The 14422-nt window shown below is 52.2% G+C and overlaps 1 protein-coding gene across 7 annotated transcripts; it reads right to left on the bottom strand.

Moving 5' to 3' along the window:
- Positions 1-3671: 3671 nt before the first annotated feature.
- Positions 3672-14303, bottom strand: FXYD5 (FXYD domain containing ion transport regulator 5). 7 transcript variants are annotated; one of them, XM_045988893.1, is made up of 10 exons: positions 14111-14187; positions 13692-13768; positions 13285-13345; positions 11801-11881; positions 11012-11062; positions 9556-9666; positions 7402-7497; positions 6331-6360; positions 6183-6257; positions 3672-4007 (listed from the first exon to the last, which is right to left on the bottom strand). In XM_045988893.1, the coding sequence occupies exons 3-10, from the start codon at positions 13343-13345 to the stop codon at positions 3958-3960; spliced, it is 555 nt and encodes a 184-aa protein (XP_045844849.1). In that variant the 5' UTR covers positions 13692-13768; positions 14111-14187; the 3' UTR covers positions 3672-3957. The 7 variants fall into 7 exon arrangements, with proteins under 7 accessions (XP_045844849.1, XP_045844844.1, XP_045844842.1 ...); XM_045988888.1 differs by lacking the exon at positions 13692-13768 and having other exon boundaries at positions 11801-11845; positions 14111-14303; XM_045988886.1 differs by lacking the exon at positions 13692-13768 and having other exon boundaries at positions 14111-14270.
- Positions 14304-14422: the final 119 nt, after the last annotated feature.

The raw sequence follows: 14422 nt of genomic DNA, 5'->3' as shown, positions 1-14422 counted from the left end.
ACAGCCCCAAAAAGGCACGAGGTAGTTCCATGTGAAGAAAGCAGATTCCTTCCAGTAGTGTGATGTGGCCTTAATTCTTCTAGAACAAGAGTCTTGTCAGTATTGTACTCGGGAGGCTGGCTGCATTCCAAGAGCCATTCCATTAGGTCTTGGCAAGCCATCTCTCCCCTGATGTAAGAGCGGGGGAGGAGCTGCAGTTTAGACACCACAACAGAAAAATGGGTCTTGTGCCAGAAGGGGTTGGGGCAACAGATGGACAGCCTTTGGAGAGCACTGGGGGCCTTGCTAGAGAGATTTCTGGATGTCTTTCCTGAGTCTGAGAGTCAGTGTTCTGTCCCCTGGAGGTCTCCACAGACTCCACTCTTAGGAATTACCTTTTCCTTTCATATTTGAATAAAAATAGCTTGTGTCCCCATCCTTAACTTGGGAGAACCTCAGCATCCTCCCCACCATATCCACACATTCCTTGGGGCTATTGTTTTCCATGATGTTAGAGTGTCATGGACTCAGCTAAAAGACTGTATTTCCCAATTTCTTTTTGCAGATAGAAGTGGCCAATTGGAAGTAAGCAGAAGTCTTTGGGAGGGGATCCTGGGATCCCCTTTTAAAAGGATGAAGCTCGAGGCACCTGGGTGGCTCAGTGGGTTAAGCCTCTGCCTTCAGCTCAGGTCATGATCTCAGGGTCCTGGGATCGAGCCCCACATCAGGCTCTCTGCTCAGCGGGGAGCCTGCTTCCTCCTCTCTCTCTGCCTGCTCTCTGCTTACTCGTGATCTCTCTCTGTCAAATAAATAAATTTAAATAAATAAATAAATAAATAAAAGGATGAAGCTCACCTACTGGTGCCTTCCCCTCCACACCTTTTTCTTTTCTTCCTGCTTTTTTTCTTCCGGGACATGACATGATGGTTCCTGCAGCCATTTTGTGATCATGAGGATCAGAGCCACATGCTCTAAAAGGGATCCCCTTTTAAAAGGATGAAGCTCACCTAGTGGTGCCTTCCCCTCCACACCTTTTTCTTTTCTTCTTGCTTTTTTTCCTCTGGGACATGATATGATGGCTCCTGCAGCCATTTTGTGATCGTGAGGATTAGAGCCACATGCTAAGGATGTCAGAGTGGTAAGTCAGTAGGAGCCTTGTCCCTTATGACACCAACGAATCCCTTATGACACCAACGAACCCCTTCTCCAGTCTCGGACTGCACACTTCATAGTTCTGTTATGTGAGGGAGAAATAAATCACCTTGTTGAAACCACTATTGTTCCTGACTTATGCCTCTTGACATTGAATATGGTTTCTGCTTCTAGAATTCTTGACGTGTGAGATAATAACTTTCCTTTGTGGCATTACCCAGTTCCCTCACTGTAAGAAGATTGTAGTTTCCTACCTTCTTGAACGCAAACATGTCTGTGTGATTTGCTCTGGCCAATGAAATGTGAGCAGAAATGATGTGTGTGTTCCTTCTGGCAAAGACTACAAGAGCCAGCGGTGTCACCTTCTTCTCTCTTCTTTCTGTCACTGATAACCAGAGACGTTTCCAGTGGCGGCTTCTCCATCAGCTTAGGTCACATCATCGCTCCCACGCGACCTGTGATAAGCACGAGGTATGACTGCGAACACACCTTTGCCGTTGTAAGCCACTGAGATTTTGGAATTATTCCTGTCACTTTCCGGCCTGATATAGGGAATGAGGAGCTGACAAGCTTTTTGGAAAGCTTGGTGGAGTGGGCTCTAGGCTAAGACTTTGCAGATGATTTCAGAACCTGACTCTGGAGGAAAATTTGCCTCCACTCCCGTGTACTGCTTGTTGACACTCACAAAATCACGGCACCAAGCAATTCCCCGTGACCCCAGCTGGTTGTCCTACAACTCAGTTCAATTCTGACATGCACCAGAGTGAACATGGAGCCCGGAGGGGAACTTATGGGTCCCATGAGACTGCCCCTCTCCCTCCTTCTGACGCCCATGGATCGTAGGTCCCAGGTCACCCACAGCTTCTGTCAAATGTGACTACAAATTGGGGGTTTCCATGGTTCCCTCACCTTGGATTTGATGATTCGCTGGAACAGCTCATAGAACTCAGGGAAACACTTCTGTTTACCAGTTTATTATTATCATTATTGCTTACTCCAGAACTTCATATAAGTGGTAGTATTAGGAGTATAAGTGCCCCCGAGCTTTGGTACCTGGCTCCTTTCACTCAGGCTAATGCTTCTGTGAGTCCTCCTTGTTGCTGCCGTGTTTCGTGGTGAGCCGTATTCCTTCTCAGCACATGCCACAGTTTGTATCCACGCACGTGTGTGTGTGTGTGTGTGTGTGTGTGTGTGTAATATATACATGAATGACCTCCCCCCCAATGGGTTAGGCCTCTGATTAGCAGCTGGTGGATGTCAATCAAAAATATTTTTAGAACCCCCCCATATGTATATATCATACTACATACATCACAAATATAATATACTTGTATTCCACGTAATAAGTCTATGCATATACATAGTATATATCACACATGTCCATATGATATATATCACATATAATACATGTTTGTTTTCAAGGGATTTATCCTATTTATTTTTTATTTGAGAGACAGAGACAGGAGAGTGAGCGCAAGCCAGGGGAGGAGCAGAGGGGGAGGGAGAGAGAGGAGGAAAGAACCTCAAGCAGGCTCCATGCTGGGCGCAGAGCCTGATGCAGGGCTTGATCCCAGGACCCTGAGATCACAACCCGAGTCGAAACCAAGAGAAGAGTATATAAAGAGTCAGATTATTTGGGGTGTACTCTGATGTTTTTCTTTTCTATTTTATTACTTTTCTATTTTTTCTATTTTATCTATTTTTTCTACTTCAGTTTCTTTTTTTTTCTATTTTATTACTTTTTTATGCTACTCACAGCCCATGAAACTGGTTTCATAATCCATGAAGAGGCTGTGACCCAAAGTCTGTGAACTCTTGTTATGCAAGTCCCTGACGACAGGACCTGGTCTCTGTACTTTGTCGTGATGGCCCATATGCCGGGGGAGTGGCCTTTGCCCTGAGCCCCGCGCTGCAGAGAGCCTGCTCCGGGCTTATCCGTCGGAGCCCCTCTCCAGGGCTTTCAGGATGTGCCCACCAGAGCCTGTGCCTTTCTTGACCCTGCTCAGTGTCCCCGGGACCCTGGAATTCCCTGCCAAATGGCTTTGAGCCCTCCCCCTCCAGGCCTGTGTGGCCTTCTTGCTGGGCCTCCCCCTCCACCAAGAGGTGGCCCAGAGGCAATCATTTGTAGTGGGGGGTGTGGATAGAGTTCGGATGGGCAGGCTGGGGAGTCCACACTCGTGTGTGAGGCCCTTCATAGTGATGAGGGATCCGGAGTGTAAAGAAAGGTAGGCCCCTCTGGCCCTGGGACCTCCATTTGCACTTGGCCGGTTTCCTACCAAGGTGAGGGGTGAGTTCACATCCAGACGCCCCGCCAGGGTCTCAAACTGCTATGGGCCCAATCCAGTGCTGACGCTCCCACCGGTCAGCGTCCCCATGGCCTATCCTCCCGTCCCTGCTGCCTCACACCAGCCAGGCTGTGTTCTCTGGGTCCCCTGCCTTGGCTTTTGTGTCTGTGACCCCCTTCCTGCACTCCTCGGGGACCCGTCCCCAGTCCCAGCTGCTTGCTTCCGCTCCCCAGTCACGAATGATCAGAGGCCATGGGCAAGGACCACAGTGCTTTACTCTTCATCTGAACACAATGGGTAACTTGGGGAGCAGTGCCCACGAAGCCGGGCAGCCCTCTGGGTGGGCAGGGTGGGCAGGGGAGGGGCCTTGGGTGGTCAGTCCCGGCTCTGACTCCATCCGGGTCTTCCCTCTCAGGTTGGGCTTTATTGACTATTCTGTAGGCTTCGCGAGGGGAGGGAGGTGGCTGGGCACGGTGAGCCAGTGGGGACTCAATCTTGGGGTGCCCATCGATTCAGTTGCTGGCCCCTACTTCCAATGGTCTCACCTGTTACGATTCCGGCATAATTGAGGTAACCGCCTACACTTGCCACCTGCGGGTGAAGGAAACGTTTCAGTCATGAGTTGGAACAATAGTGATTATCGCGTGTGCTCTGGGTGCTAAGGGTCAGGCCTGCCGACCCTATCCCTCAGGAAGCTCCAGGGCAACCCTGAGCCAGAGATGAGGGGCACACAGGAGAAGAGCGAGTGCGAGGGCCCCAAGCAAGCAGCCTCCCACACACACAGAGGAGCTTGAAAACCCCTCTGAGCTTGTATGTGATTCGTTCGTTCAGAAAATATTTACTGTGCACCTACTACATGCCAGGCTCTGATCTTGGCATCGGGAGCACAGCCGGGGACAGGAATGAATAAAATCCCTGCTCTGGGAGAGCTAACTTTCTAGTCGGGGAGACCGACAATGAGCAAAATGACTAAGTCAAGTGTACGGACAGTGATATCAGATGGTGACGTAGGCTCAGAAGAAAACTAAAGCCAGGAGGGAGGCAGGGAGGCCCAGGGGCCGGGGCCATCCTCATGGCATTGACTGGAGGGGCCTCACTGAGCAGGTGATATTTGAGCACATTGAAAGAGGTGGTGGGGGGAGCAACGTGGACATCTCGAGGAAGGGTGTTCCAGGCAGAGGGAATAGCCAGTGCAAAGGCCCTGAGGTAGGAGGAGATAGGTGGGCTTAATGGACAACAGCGGAGGTTGGGGGGGCCAGACCAAAGTGAATGAGGGGGAGGATTCCAGAAAACTAGTCTCCGGCTGGCACCTTTGCCTCCTCACCTCTTTCTACTCCCCGCCAGGCTCGCACGGCCCCAGCCACCCCGGCCTCTTCCTGTGATTACTGCAACATGCTCAGCTCATTCCTGCTTTGAACTTGCTGCTCCCTTTACCTGTTTTTTAAATCGTCTTTTTCATCATCAAGAATCGGTTCTGACTTTATCTCTTTAGAGGGAGTGTCTCTTCCCATCCCTCCTGGCTTGTTATTCTGCTTTATTTTCCTTCTGGCAATGTGCACTCTGCTCACTAATGCACTCACCTGTTTACTGTCATCCCCCCAAAGGATGTGAGTTCCCCGAGGGCGGGGACCAGGCACAGCATGGGCACAGAGTAAGTACCCACAGATGACTATCGCCGGAACCACTGCCGGCCCCAGAGCTAACTTTCAGGCTCTGCCCTCACACAGACCTGGGTCCAGTCCTTCCCTGATTTTTGGGTGCTGCAGGACCTTGGGCACACCCCTATTTCTCTGAACTTCACTCTTCCCACGGTGGTCTGAGGGGAGAGGGGTGAGGACAGGCTCCAGCACAACAAATCAACAAATGGCAGACAGTGTTCCTCGAGCCCTGGACTCGGTGCGGGGCAGGAGGCACCCGCCATCTCTCCTCACCACTGCTAGTGTTCTGCCTCCCACCTCAGACAGAAAAGGATGTGGCTGTGTGCGTTTTTCTGATGGGGAAGTTGGGCAAGAGAGGCAATAACACTTGATGTAAGCTATATGGCTTCACGCAGAGCTTGTGAACAGGCAGCCTGCGTATTTTAGTTCACCTGCAGCATTTTAAAAATTCATTTTTCTGCTCATTGTTCTCTCTCTGGCCCCATTCCCCATATAATGCTGGGCTCCATGCAACGTTGTTCCCAACCCCCAAGAGACTGCATCCCCTTGGCCCCTCGTCTCCTAGTTGAGCCCTGGGTAGGAGGCTGTGGCCAGAGAGAGAGGTTTGGGTTTCAGATCCCTTCCTCCTCTACTCCCTCCTGGTGGGCTGGAGGGCGGGGGCATGCAGGTGCTGGAAACCTCTCCCTGGAACCACAGAGCCACGACTCAAGCCAGTGGCCCCATCTAGAGTTCTGTCTCCCACTAGTCCCTGGTGCCACCATTCTCTCCTGTCACCCCTCCAGACTGTGGGGACATGACTGCCCCTCCCCCTTGCTGTGCCATCCTGCTGCCACCAGAAGAACCACCCAGCTGAGCTCAGCCTACATTTCCAAATGGCATGTTTGGGCTAAGTCAATGGTGATCATTTTAAGCCATTGACTTCTGGAGTTGTTTCTACAGACATGCAGCTAATATGCCCTATTTAAAACAGCTAAAAAAAAAAAAAAACAAAAAACAAAAAACAAAAAAAGCAGCTCTGCCCCAGAGAGGCCGGGCTTCAAGAACTGATCCCCTGAGTCAAAGCCTCCTCCCTCCCAGGCTTGGGGCCTCCCCCAGCTCCAAGTCTTACTCGTGAGGATGACAATGCCAGTGATGAACAGCACAGCTGCGACCAGCAGCCCCCGCTTCCGGAGAGTGTATTCATCTGCAGAGAGAAAAATGGAGTAGTACAAGAGGGGCCTCCCTGCCTCTTCCCACTCCTCCCATGGGTAACTTACCATAGGAGAAGGGGTCGTCCTCACTGGAACCTGGGGGGACAGACAAGGAGCAAGTCAGTGTTCAACAAACATTGTGGAGTGAAGCAGTGAATGACGGAGTTGGTAGGGAGGGAGGGAGGGAGGGAGGGAGGAGGACCCGGATCTCAGCCTTGGGATACTTAGAACCAAAGCCTCATACAACGCACCACGTGGCTCCCATCCTCTCTCTACCTCAGCTCCTCACTCCAGCGCTCACCTCGATGGCTGCCCCACTGGTGGCTGGACAAGGCCCCTCTCACCTCAGGAACTTTGCACTGGCTGCTGCCTCTACCTGCAGCACCCCTGCCCAGACATCCACATGACTCCCCCTCAGCTCCTTCTCAGGGAGGTCTCCCTGGCCCTTTATGGAAAATACTCCAGTCACGTCTGCCCGTAATGCTACTTTATTTCTCTTGATAGCAGCTTTAAACCACCTGATACATAATTCTTATAACTCTTATTTATTGTCTCTATCCCCCACAAAAATGGGGAAGAGATTTTTGTCAGCTTCGTTCACTGCTATCTCTCTGATACCTAGAAGACAGCAGGTGCTTGTCAATGTGTTTTGAATGAATGAATGAACTCTCTATGTGACCTATCATTTCTACCCCTTCAGTGGGGCTGGCTGGGCAGAAAGTGGAAGATAAGACCACAAGGGGACGGATCAAGGTATCCCTGAAACAGAGCTCCCTTCCTGACCCCTAAACTGATCTCAGAAGCATGAGTAAGTCCAGCTGAGACCAGAAGAGCCCCTCAACTGAGCTCAGATGAAACTTCCAAACTGCAACCTTGGGAGCTACATAAATGGTTGTTATTTTAAGCCACTGAGCATCATGGTGGTTTGCACTGGGCAATCATTCATGGATTCGTTTGTCTATCCAGACATTTACTGGACGCCTACCTTATACCCCCCCCCCTTCCAGCCTTGAACTCATGTATCCACCCAACACATGTTTATGGAGGACTATTTCGTGCTGGGCATGGTTCCAGGTGCTAGAAATACACAGGGAATAGGAAATCTCCTGTTTCCAGTCTGGGAAGGGAGTTACTGACCAGTCGGCCCGAGGATAGGGTCTGGCCTGCCGCCTTTGCCTGGAGACTGCCTCTTGGAGAGCGTGGTGCCTTTACTGGGTTCAGCCGAGGGAGTGGCTAGAAGGTGGCAGAGGGCAGAAGTGAGTTGTGGAGGAGACAAGGCACAATGACTTCACTTCCTGGGATCATGACCCGAGCCCAAGGCAGCCGCTTAACAGACTGAGCCACCCAGGTGCCCCACCACCTCACTTCTTATGTATGAACGGACAGGCAAGGATCACAAGATGTTGGGGAAAGCCTTGGCCAAGGGAAGGCTCAAGCCAGACTGGCAGCAGGGACAGACACACGGAAACCACAGAGAACGTAAAGGACTGTGTGTTGTGCGGGGCTCAGGCACGCTGGTCCTAGAGAGCCTGGGCTCCCATTCTGGTTCTGCAGCTTTGGGCTGTGTGGCACAGGGCTGGCAGAGTAACCTCTCTAAGCCCCAGTTGCCTTCCTGTAAAATGAGGTTTTGACAGTTCCTTCCATGCAGGGTGGCCATGAGTAGTGAATGAGTGAACATGGGAAAGCTTAGCACAGTGCATGGCTCAGAGCAAACTCTGCTGTTGCTGTCACCCCAGAGCTGGCTCTCCTCCTGGGAGCAGCTTCCCCTTTCTTTGGGGTGGGAGGGACCGCTCCTGCTTTCCCCAGTCCATCTGGTTCTATTGTAACACAGGCCACAAGGGGGAGCATGTGACCCAAGCTCCTTCTTCCTGGGAGGAGGGCTCCGGTGAGCCAAGGCTCTAAGGTGCCTTTTATCACTTGATTTCATGACCCCCTCAGCCCAACTGAATTTCTCTCATGCATATTCAGGAACATGATATCATAACACAGAGTAACTCGGGTCAACACGGACTCACAGCAAGTGAATCTAGAGATGTGAGAATGTTTTCTCCATTGGGAAGAGTGGACACAGTCACTACACCTCCCCACACCTCCATTTTGGTGGAAAATAGAATAGTTCTCTTCTCTAAGACATTTTATTTCCATCCATGGTAAAATTGCTTTAATAGATAGGCTCTGTCAGAATCAGATGCTTCACTGCCATCTCTGGAAAACTACAATGATTATAAAAATCCACAAGGGGAATGACATGGCCTTGGAGGTGATGCTCTTGTGCCGTGCCCAGTCTGCACAACTGTGCATGCATGTCAGCCTGGGAATGGTCCAAGCTACAGTACCTTCCAGATGGGGCTGCTCTTCAAATATGGGTCACACAGGAATGGGAGGCCACCTGCTGGCTTCCCCTCAGCTCAGCTTCCTTTTCCATGCCTGTTAACGGACTCACTGGTCCTGAGGGGAACTACTTCTTCCCTGGCTCTGGTCTATGCAGTGCAGACAGGGGTGACCCCGCTCTCCAGCCCCAGAGTGGGCACAAGTCTCGGGCCTAACCAGTCAGAGCAATCCATTTCCCTGGCTCCCTTTGGCCATACGTGGGCGTGTGACCCCAGCTGGGCCAGTGAGAGTCAATTCTATGCCTTGGGCTACAGATGAGAAAGAGATGTGCTCTATCTGCTGGGTTTATGACCTAAATAGAATTATAGGACTATATTTGCCACCAAGAGGGGAAAAGAAACTTGAGAACTTAAGAACATAGACAACAGAGCTGAGAAAGAGAGAGCAAGTCAGTTATGATGACAGTCCTTGAGCATCTAGATCCAGCTGTTCCTGAAATCCTATATCTGGACTTTACAGAACACATATAGCCAATAAATCTATTTTACTTTTAGTTGTGTTTGCAGTATTTTGCAAGTGAAAAGCTCCTGCTCTAACATGAAGAGATACACAAAGGAAACATCTACATCCACATTTCCAGGTGCCAGCCCTATAAAGGAACCTGAAAAAAAAAAAAAGTCCAGCAGGTTTACAAAACGCTGCATACTACAAGCTCCTGTAGGGGATGCTTGCTGCAAATGAGTGTTAATAGGACTCCAAGAAGTCCCGCCAAAAAGAAATGTGTTTAACTTTAACTCAGAGTTTCCCAAATACCTTTGACCGCAAATCAAAACAGAGTTTTTTGAAAATGTATGAACAATTCCCCAAACGGATGCTCTGAGAAATGTACTTGGGGAACTGTTGACCCAGATAGAGAATTAAACAAAATTTGTACGTTGCCTTTCTAGTCCCAGACCGTACCTTCTGGGCTGGTCTTGCCTGTCCTCGGATCTGTGGCTGGGAGCCGGTGCACTTCCGTCGGTTGCATTTTCGGGGTCTGGATCTCCTCCTCCTGCTCTTGTGTTGTTCCTACTCAGGTCAGATGAGTGAGGGAAGGGTGAGCAACGAGTGAAACAGGGGCTTGCAGATCCATAAAACATCAGAGGGCCCTCTCCCCCTCCTCTGGTTGGCAAAAATCAGGGACGGTCATGTTGCAGGTGTCACGGTGCAGGCGGGAAAGGGGGACACTGGCCTGTGGCCGGTGGTAGGGCGAATCTACACAGCCACTTCCCAAGAGGCTTTGAAAACATATGTCGGTGTTCGTGTTCCTTGTCCCGTAGCATTGTGGGTAAACGCCGACATCCGGGACCCCCAGTCCCACCTCAGTCCCTGACTTGTTGTGACACCTTGAGTGAGTTATTCTGAGCCTCTGTTTCCTTGCCTGTACAGGAAGGCTGTTCTATCTCGGAAGGTTTGGGGAAGGATTGAGTGAGTGAATGCAGGTCAGATAGAACCATGACCAATGTATCATAAGCGCTGACGGGGTTTGCTTAAGGAGGAGGGAATAAGGTTGCGTTGCTGGGTGTAGGAGAGAAGACTAAGATGTTCACAAGACGTGCAAGTTTTCCTTAACCACGCGCAGACATCCAAGCAGAGTACCAGACAGACCAGTGGTTTATACAGGAGTGTGGAGAGAGCCTCCGAACATGCCGCTGCATGGGGGGAAATAGCAAGTCGCAGAACAACGATCACTTTGCAAACGACCAGCTCACAGGAACACGCTCCCCGGTCAGGATTTTTTCTGCAGGCAATCCCCCTGTGGTCCGACATCTCTGGGGGGCTACTCCCCAACCAGCGCCAGCAGTGGGGGCCTCTTGGAGATGGCGGGGAGAGAACAGAATGGGGGATGGGCCATGGGATTTCATCCTGCCTGTAATATCTGTATCACTTCCAAGCGGATTGTGCGCATGTACTATGGTATCATTAAATATTCATGGAGAAAATTGGGGAGCACTTTTTGAATGATACTCCCAGAAACAATTCAAAACTCGCTTGAAAACTCCAAAAAGGCAAAAGATACAGAGATTAAAGGAAGGAAGGAATGGCTTTGGCCCCTGAGGAGTTGCCGGGATGTTTGCAAAGCTCTGTACCTTGAGCTGGGTGCCGGTTATGCAGGGGATCGATTTAGAGTAATCTGCTTTAGTTCTATGTTTATGGGTTTTGTATTTTTCAGTATGCATATTCTTTTTCATGATTTCAAAAGATTTGTTTCTAAAGAAGCGGAGGTGGGTGGCTGGTTGTCCCACCACAAAGTAAGACAGAGGGTTCAGAGCTGGGGTACCAAAATGAGTAACCAAGGACCCGGAGTGTCATGTGGGAGAGAAAGAAGGAGAGGTGTCCGTCCCAGGCCCATGGTCCCAACCCCTCCTCCACTCACCGCCAGTCTGCGAGGTTATCTGAGGGGTGGGCTGGGGTTCTAGGTCTGCATCTGGAGTCCAGAAACGGGGAAAGAAGAGAGTAAGATGTGGAGAAGGTCCATGGGTAGAGGAACAGGGGGATTTCTGTAGCCACTCAATTTTGATAAAATTGAAATGACTTAATTAACTGAACCATTTGCTAACGCCCCAACGGCCTTGCCCACACCTGCCCTTCCTCAGCCTTCCCCTCCCACAGATGCACATGCCCCTCCTAAGAACTCATCCACCTCTGGAAAGAGCCCCTGGAACTTTCCTTATGAATCACCATTCCCTGAGTCTGGGTCACTTCATTCAGTGAGGCCGGCACCAATCTTATTGGGGCTGGAACATGAGACGGGGGTCTGGCCGATCAGCTTTGGTCTGTGGCCACAATGATCAGCTCATGGCTGGACTTGTCACCTGAGCCTAGTCGGGGACGCTCAGTTGTGGGAATTTTGCTGGATTGGGGAAGGGGAAACCCGTTTTCCTCTGGCTTCCTAACAGGGCGGACGGAAGCCTCAGGTCTCTAGGGGCCATCTTGACCCCATAAAAGGATCGTCCAGCCAAATCAGAAAAGATAGAACCGAGAGATCGAGACAGGTTCCTGATAGCATCATTTGAGCACCTAGACCCAGCCATGCCTGAAGGCCTATCATCAGACTTTCCGATTGCACAAATCCAAAATTCCTGAGCGGTCCGAGCTTGAGATTTTTGTGGCTGTTGTTATTTGCAGTGACAGGATCTTGACGGATCTCTCTCTCTTTCCTCACCTGGGGCTGGTGTCACAGCATGAACGTTTGATCTGTTTGGGTCTGCTGGAGAAACAAATGTGGCCTCCTTCAATATCTGTCCTGGGAAACCAAGGGCGAGGAGTCAGAGAGGAGCCTCTGGCCCCGCTTCTCTCACCAAAATTCCACCTTGCCCTCCCCTCTGAAGCTGTGGGCAGTAGCTCAGGACATACTGGTGGAGCAGCAGACAGACAGACAGACATTTGAATAGCGGTATCCATCCATGGTCCTGGAAGTGTTTTAAGAAACGCTGATGCCCAGCACTCCTTCTCCAGCCCCTTTCCCTTGCCCATCCTTATGGGAAAGGAGAGGTGATTTAGCCTTGTGAGCCCAGGTCCTAAAGTTAGCCAGGGCTGTGGTCTCAAATTTTGCTTCCAGCGACTTCCTTCCTATGTGACCTGGAGCGGGTGAAGTCCTCTCTCTGAACCTCAGCTGTCTCATCTGCAAAGAGGGCATACTACCTGAATCTGCTTCTCAGCACTACAGACAGGGTGAAAGGACACGGCAGAGGAAAGGGTCTCCCCTACTCCCTGACTATGCAGCCAGAGCCGGATACAGCCACTGCTCCCTGCCCTGGCCCAGCCTCACCCTCTCTGGCCTGGATACCCCTCCCTGGGCTCCCTGCCTTCATCCCTGCCCCTGCAGTCTGCTCCCACCGGCAACCAGAGGGACCTGTCAACCCCTGGGTCAGGTCAAGGTTTGCTTGTGCAGAGCCCTCTCCTTGCTCCTAATACAAGCCAAATGACTGAAAGAACACATGAAAACCATTTTAACAGAGACAAATGGGGCAGCTTATGACTCGGATTCTGGGGGCAAGAAAGATGGTTGTATCCCAGCCTGACTGCTCACTAGCCTGTGGCACACGACACTTCCCTTTGCTGAGCCTCGGTCTCCTCATCCATAAAATGGGCATGACCGTATGCATAACAGGGTAGGGCTTAAGTTGAAATGAGTTCCCCTAGGCACACATGCCATGTAGAAAGCACCTGCAAATGCCCACCATGAGTACTGTCTTCTAGAAACCCTCCCCAGGGAGGACCGAGACACTTCTAACTCTTGGACTGGCCCCAGCTCACCCCCTTTGCCTAATTGTGTATCACCCGTCTGTCCAAGGAGCGGCTTTGCTGGGAGCCTAGGGTTCCTGGCTGCTCAGTAGAAAACTGACACCATTCTCCCAGCCAAACCAAACTCAGTGAGTTCTTCTTGGAGGTGAAATGAAGATGCTCAGTGGGACAGGCTCTGGCCAGACTCATTGGAAGCGGCCACCCAGGTGCGAGGTGTCCAAAGAGGGTGTAACCCTGGTCCTCTCCACCCAGACCCCACTTCCTGGTGCTGCCCCGGTAGGAGGGTGGAGACATAGGGTAGGCCATCCAAATCCACTGGGTGCCTGCCCACCGCCCACCCCCTGCCAGTGTACTCAAGGTGGGGCACTCTGGGGCAGAGTGGGGACAAGGGCTCAGCCTTACCTCTGGTGGGGAGAATCAGGCCAACGATGGTGAGGAGACACAGGCGACCAGACGGCGACATCTATGGGGTGAGCGGGAGCTGGAGTCAGCCATGATGTCACTAGGCAGACCCCCCCCCGACACACACACACACACACACACACACACACACACACACTGGTCCGGTGGGGATCCTGCAGCCCCCTCTTTACCCAGAGGAAGCACCTCTGGCTTCAAGGACTCCTCCTGCCAGGACTGACAGCCGGTTTCCCGGGCAGAAGGAGGGTTCTAGAAGCGGAGGGAGGCCCCCAGCAACCACCCCCTTCTTCCATCTGCAGGCCCCCAAAGAAAACAAGAAGCATCAGACCAAAGGGGCTTCCAGTAGCAGCCACCGCACAGGGACACCCCTGGGGCAGAGAAGAACTTACCCCACCAAGGCTGAGCCTACAAGGCACAGGAGTTGATCAGGGGGCCCGGTGCCTCCCTCCGGGGCTGTCCCCAGAGGCTAGGAGTCAGCAAGGAGGGGAAAGAGGAAGAATGAGTAATGTGCTCCCGATCTCAAAGGAAAAAGTGAGCTGGTGTTAGGGGCCTCACCGCCTCAGGGACAATAGAGCAGGATGCTGGGCACCTCTTGGAGACCCGGCTGGAGAGGGATGGCGGAGAGCTGGGGAGACTGAGGCCAGAGGAAGAGGAGCCCGCAGCCCACCGGAGTGCCCGGAGAGCAGGCGCAGAGACTTGCGCATGAGTAGGGGGCAGAGAGGCACGAAAAGAGCAGTCCTCCAGGCACCTGAGCCCGGCCCCTGAGCAGAGGGGAGGCGGGCGCAGGCAGATCAGAGGAGAGACTTACGTCAGAGCCGGGGGTCCCAAGCCGGCAGCCTCGTGGACAGAGGGCAGCGGCGTTGGCTGCGTCCCGGCGGAGGGTGTGGCCAGGGGAGAGCTGGCGGGCGGGGACCGAGACGGGCTCAGTCATTTCCTCTCGGGTTTCCTGGCTTCAGAGCCCGCGGTGGGAGCAGGAGGGGGAGACGCTGAGGGCTATGGGGGGCAGGGGTGAGAGGCCGGTTAGTGGCCTCCACCCACCCGCTGGGGGGAGGAGGGCGGGAGAGCTCCAGCAGGTCTTGGTGGGTGGGAAAACTTTGGGGAGGCGGGGGAGTGTGGGCGG

The sequence above is a fragment of the Meles meles genome, chromosome 19 (genome assembly GCF_922984935.1).
Source record: "Meles meles chromosome 19, mMelMel3.1 paternal haplotype, whole genome shotgun sequence".
Taxonomy (NCBI): domain Eukaryota; kingdom Metazoa; phylum Chordata; class Mammalia; order Carnivora; family Mustelidae; genus Meles; species Meles meles.
Note: the sequence above shows the minus strand (reverse complement) of the source record. Positions and strands in the feature narration are given on the sequence as shown.

Coding starts and splice junctions, on each gene's coding strand:
- FXYD5 (XM_045988886.1), bottom strand. CDS start 14,233: ATGACTGAGCCCGTCTCGGTCCCCGCCCGCCAGCTCTCCCCTGGCCAC. Junction 11,063..11,800: donor TGCTGTGACACCAGCCCCAG/GTGAGGAAAGAG, acceptor TCTGGACTCCAG/ATGCAGACCTAGAACCCCAG. Junction 9,667..11,011: donor GATAACCTCGCAGACTGGCG/GTGAGTGGAGGA, acceptor ATCTGACCTGAG/TAGGAACAACACAAGAGCAG.